Source organism: Molothrus aeneus, chromosome 7 (assembly GCF_037042795.1).
Source record: "Molothrus aeneus isolate 106 chromosome 7, BPBGC_Maene_1.0, whole genome shotgun sequence".
NCBI classification, from domain to species: domain Eukaryota; kingdom Metazoa; phylum Chordata; class Aves; order Passeriformes; family Icteridae; genus Molothrus; species Molothrus aeneus.
Window position 1 is genome coordinate 19,104,165 of NC_089652.1, and position 5,863 is coordinate 19,110,027.

Here is a 5,863-nt window from a genome sequence, read left to right on the forward strand (position 1 = left end):
CGAATACTCCATCTAATACATGAATACTTCATCTAATACACGAATACTTCATCTTCATCTTGGCACGCACTCAGAAGGAGAGGCCATTGCCATGTGGGAATTATTCTGTCCTGTAAGAGACCTCTCCTACTCTGGGATACTGTTGTTTCTCCTGTACTGCTACCAACAAAAGCACTTTCCATGACTCTCCATTTTAAGTAGTTTTGATCCATACACAGAATTGAAAGACTATTTAGTGAAATAAACTCTCTTTTAAAGCAATCTGAAATTCTCTAACTCTACATTATTAGTGTAATTTAATATCAATAAAAGGAACCAGATTGCCACTGTGTGCCATGAAACATTTTAAAAAGCAAGAAAGACTTGCACAAACACATTTTAAAATTACAGAAACACTGTAATTTCTGATGAAATATTTCAATCCTACATCAGTAGTAAACAGGATGCACTTTTGTCTCAAAGATTTCTTTTACTAAGGACTTCTGGATCAGGTCCATCGCTTATTTCTTGCCTTGCTGTCACTCCATCTGGACCACTAAAGACATCTTCTACTTAATATCCCTCTACTACACGCTTCTGACACCTGAATCTTTGGTAAAGAAATGCTAACTGATGAAGGTAAACATATTCCTCTCAATGTTTTCTATAACACAACAGTTTATAGAGGATTCTTCAGTAGAAAAGAAGATAGCTGCTTAGTTATTAATTCAGTAAGCTGACCCTTAAAAATGGTGTAGGAAATTAATTCAGAATAATAAATATTAAAATATTGTTAATGACCTGTACCATGGTAACTGTCCTTTAACTTCTCATTACTTCAGATATGAGGGTTCTCGTGCTATTGTCTCATCTCATTATTCCCCAGGAGAAGAGATTCTTGGTGGTATTTGACATAGATGCAACCACATTCATTTTACATGTCCTGTAGTTCCAAACACTATTGAGCTGTATTTTTTCTTAATTCAGAAGTCCATGGCAAAGTGTATTTCTACTAACATAGTTGTGCCAAAGCTTGCTTGCCAACTGCCACCAGAGGATCTCACCTGAAGCTGAACAGTTCCAGATTAGTCCTGGTGAAGTTTTGAAGGCACTTTTTATTTCACTGTCTCATTAGGTAATCAGAAAATAAAGCTGATGTTGTAAAAATATAAGGAGCAAATAAGGAGTATTCTCAATGTTAGAATGCAAAATTCAGCAAATCACTGATCAGGTTGCTCAGTTTATTTGGCTACATAGATTTCAATTTAAAAAATAAATAGGGATCTCGCTGCAGTAAGAAAAGTTATTATTTTAAAAGAAATACGTCTATACTTACGTGATGCCCAATGAGAGATAAGAAACCCTAAAAGGCTGTCACTATCTACTAGATACTTCTAAACACAGTTTTGTGCCAAGGGTCTTCCCCTTTGCAGGACAGTGACTGCCATTTTGTTGTACTGGCAGGGTAACACGTATCTCAGCCCCTCAACTGTGCAGTTTTACAGAAAGTCAACATTCGGGAAGCATGTTTTAGCTCTGCTGTGCCACAGGAGCTCGGGCTGAGAGTGGCTGTCTGGGGCTGGCCCTGTGGCCTGGACCTCTCTGAGAAGGGGCATCACTAACACTGACTGCTGTCCACTTCTGCAGAAATATAAATCCCGGTCTTAGAACCTGACCTGTATGTTCATTCCCAGTACTGGCACCATGCATTTCTCTTTTTTCCCTCGGCTTCATGTGTGGGAAACAAAATATTGAAACTAATTAAAAAAACCTAAACCAAAACCCAACCCACCAACCAAAGCCAACAGACACACCGGTCCGAAGCAGCTCCCGGGATTTTAGAGGTGTTTACCATGAGCAGCTCTCGGGTCACCGTGCGCCGAGCTCCGCTCGGCCGCCGCGATGGAGCCGGGGCCGGAGCGGGCCCGCCGCCTCAGCGGGAAATGGCGGGAAGGCGGCGGCCGCGCGCGGGGCACCCGGGGAAGGATCAAACGAGACCGACGCGGCGGGACCATCCCTGCTGACCCCGGTGTGAACGTGTTTATTTCACGCTGCGGTCGCGGGTCGCTTTACAGAAACATCTCATGCTAGACCCCGCGCGGGGTCGAAGACGGAGGGGAACACGTGTATTCAAACGTAACTATTAAATAGCCTGTACACAAAACTTCAGTCTGTTACCCTGAAAGCACGAGGGCCGAGCCCCAGCACGGCCACACCGGCGCTGCCACCTCACCCCCAGGTGTCTATAAGCCTCGACCCCCGCGGCCGGCCCGGGCCGGCCCCGCTGGAGCCCCAGCGCCCGGGTCCCCCCCTCAGCCGCGCTCCAGGGCAGGCACGGCCCCGGGGCCCCATGAGCGTCCAGTCCGGGCCTGAGGGTCCGCGGAGGCCGCCCCCAGCCGGGGTACTGCTCGCCGTGTCCGGCGAGAGTCCGAGAGCCGGCCGCCCTCTCCCCGCAGCCCTGCCGCCGGCGGAAAACGCCCCCCGCCCGGGTCGCGCCGCGGCTCGGCTCGGCCCGCGGAGGCAGCAGCCGCCGGCTGTCCCGGCGGTCACAGGTCGCGGCTGTCCTCCCGCTTGACGCCGTCCGCCGCCGCCTTCAGCTTCTTGTTCTGGTGAGTCTTGACGTGCTTGGCCAGGTGGTCGCTGCGCATGAAGCGCTTCCCGCACTCGGGGCAGACGAAGCGCTTCTCGCCCGTGTGAGTCCGCAGGTGCCGCTGCAGCTCGTCGGAGCGGGTGAAGCTCTTCCCGCAGAAGAGCCAGTTGCAGACGAAGGGCCGCTCGCCCGTGTGCCAGCGCAGGTGCGCCTTCAGGTGCGAGGTCTTGCCGTACACCTTGCCGCAGCCGGGGATGTGGCAGATGTGCTGCTTCTTCTTGCCCGGCTCCGCCTCAGGGGCGCTGCCCGCGGCCGACTGGCAGTTGGGGCAGCGGCAGCGGCGGCACCTCCTGGCCGTTGCCGCCAGGGGAGACTTGGTCTGCAGCAGGGCGGCGATCTGCGTCTGGTACTGAGCGAAGTCCGAGTGCCCCAGCACCAGGCTCCGCGGCAGCGCCGCCGCTGCGGGGAAGCGGTGGCCGCAGCCGCCCGGGGCGCTGGCCTGCTGGATGCTCCACCAGGGGATGTCCTCGGGCGGCGGGTTGGGCGACAGTTGCCGGCAGGACTGGGCGGGCGGAAGCAGGTTGGAGTACCCGGGCGGCAGGGCGGCCTGGGCGGCGTAGGGGACGTAGGCGGGCGGGCAGCTGGACGGCAGGGCGGCCATGGAGGAGGGCAGCATCTTGACAGGGGAGAACTCGTAGGGATAGGAGGGGTCCGCCGGGGGGGTGAGGGGCAGTTCGTGAGAACCCCCGAAGGAGGGTTGCAGGTGGTTCTTCTGAGGGGTCAACCCCAAGCTGGGATGCGGCGGCGGCAGCCCTCCCGGGGAGTGCGCTGGCATCTCGCCGCTCCACGGGTGGAAGATCCTAGAGGGGGATCCCAGCGTCGGGTCGTAGGAGACCGGCAGGAAATCCGAGGGCGCTGCGCCCGGCTGCCCGATTCGGCTACAAGTAGCGGCCAGAAGAGCCAGGGGCGAGTGCTTGGCCAAGTCTGGGGAGGCGCTGGGGGTGCGGTCCTGCGCAGGAACGGGAGGGAGGGGAGAAGGGAAGGAGGGAAGAGAGCGCGTTACTCGCCGCCCGCAGACACCGGCCTGCGAGAAACTTCCCGCACCACTGCCCGTGCACGGCTAGGGCCGGCCCGCCGCCCCCCGCACGGCCGGTAAACTTTCCGAAAACAATGCGCACCCAGAGGGCAGGACGTGCCCGGCCCCCCCGCTCCGCCCAGAGACCGGTCCCGCCTGCGGCCGGCGCTGCCGGCCCCGCCGCCGCTCCTGGGCCGGGGAAGCAGCCGCTGTGGGCAAGGGAGGCAGCCCCCGCGCCCCCCACACCCCTTGCCACGGAGCACTGCCTGGAGTTACTAACGGGCTGCTGGCAGGAGAGGGAAGTTCCAGGCCCTAGAAGCCCGAGCCCGGCCTCCTACTACCGCGGGGTCCCCACCTACCTCTCCGGGTCGCCCGCCGGGAAAAGCCCCGGGAGGGAGGCGGCTGACGCCAGCTGCCCCCGCGCAATGCGGGTCACAACCGTGGGACTCGGCGCAGTTCGAGGAACACCGGGTGCGGGTACTGACCTGGAGGAAAGCCTGAAGGGAATCGTTCCGGAGGACTGCCACCGCGGCCATGGCTACTGCGCCCGGGGCGAAGGGAAGGCGCCGGGGCACTGCCGCGGCATGAGGACGCCAAGGGGAAGACGAGGAGCTGCCCAGTTTCCTTCTCTCTCCCCCTCTCTCTCCCTTTCCTTCTGATCTCTTCGCCTCCGTGCGCGTCCCACCCCCCCGCGCTGCGCGATCTCCGCGGACTGTCTGACTGCGCCAGGATCACCTCCAAGAATTTGATAAGGACTTTGCCGGGCCGCCAACCAGTCAGAGGGAAGATTTATGGCTTTGAAGTTTGCCGCTACCCAATCATCAAAGAATAGCGGCTCTTTCAGAAGCGAAAGCAAATCCTTTGAATCCACAAAGCTCCTATGGTGTGTTTGTTGGTCTGGATAAAAGAACTGATTATTAGGGGGGATGGGAAGGGAGGAGATAAAGGCGGGACAATTAATGAAGTAATCACTATGTGGGAAATGTATATACACAAATAATTGGATTTTCTTGATCAAAGGACCCCTTACCGCCTAGAGACCCTCGCGTTGGATGTGCAAGACACTGGATCTCCCCTCCTTTTTTTTTTTTTTTTTTGCAATTAAATTTGTGGCAGAGCCCTAAAGTGACAACGCGTCTTTGTTATCGCTCGAGGAATCTGCCTCCGGATTCCTCTGATAGTGTTTAAAGACTGAAGGTAACATAGCACATGGAGTTCACCTGGTCGGGGCTGGTCAATCCCAGCCGTCAAACTTCCCTGGAGTAATTGTCGGTGGTTCCTCCCCGCTCCCTCCCTCCGCCCGCCCTTCCCCCGAGGCTGAAGGGTATGCCCTCGATATGACTCGGCAAATAACCGCGCATTTTCTCCTCTGGTAGCTGGATTTGTTTCACTTCGCTCAGCCGGCATTGCCCCCTTGTTACCGGGAGCCCCCGCCTGGCGCGGGGCCAGGCCAGGCGCCCAGCCGGGCCCGGGGAGGAGCAGCGGGCTGCCACCAGCAGCAAGCGTTCTCTCAGACAGACACACCGACAAACCGGGCAGCCGGGAAACAGAAGGGAAAAGTTTCCTCTTCCCTAGCGGGAGCCGGGTGTAAGGAGCATAATTTCTTTAAATGAAGACCGGAGTCTCTCTTGGCGGGCCTGCCGAGCTGGCCTGTCTTGCGCCGGCGGGGAGTAGAGATCGGGGTGGCTCCTCGGGAGCATGAACGCTGCTATCGGGTCTCTGCCTCCCCTGCTCTCTCACCTCCTGCCCCAAAGACAAAGTCGGCCCCAAGCGCTTTGTTACTTCATGCCGCACCTTTCGGCCTCTGTCTATACATCTCTATACGCATGTGTGTATGAAGGATCTAACCTGCCTTGCGTTCGACCATGTGTGAGGCTATTGACCCTCTAACCAGCACCAGGCACATCTGGGTCACAGCTTGCCGCCACCGTCGGCTGCTGAGCTCAGTGGGCTGCAGATCTGGCGGGCCCCCTCGCATGTGCCGCCCAGCAAGGGGCAGGCGGGGCCCCGCGCCTCTCCGCGGGCCCGCTCAGCTCCGCGCTCCGCCGGGGGCCCTGGAAACGCGCTCCTCTCCTCCCCGCTTCCCCATCTGCTCCGAGGCCATCGCAAACGCCGGCCTGTTTGGCCAGGTACCAAACCAGGACGTTCATCTCCGTCTTGAGGAGGTGGGGGTACTCTTTCGGGCAGATGCCGGCTGGCCCTGGTCCTCTGGAGCTGTT

At 57.3% G+C, this 5,863-nt stretch overlaps 1 protein-coding gene across 1 annotated transcript; it reads right to left on the reverse strand.

The window, feature by feature from the left end:
• Positions 1-2,247: 2,247 nt before the first annotated feature.
• On the reverse strand, positions 2,248-4,457 carry SP5 (Sp5 transcription factor). Its single transcript, XM_066553730.1, has 2 exons — positions 4,130-4,457; positions 2,248-3,578 (listed from the first exon to the last, which is right to left on the reverse strand). Exons 1-2 carry the CDS (start codon positions 4,178-4,180, stop codon positions 2,526-2,528), a joined length of 1,104 nt encoding a protein of 367 aa, XP_066409827.1. The 5' UTR covers positions 4,181-4,457; the 3' UTR covers positions 2,248-2,525.
• Positions 4,458-5,863: the final 1,406 nt, after the last annotated feature.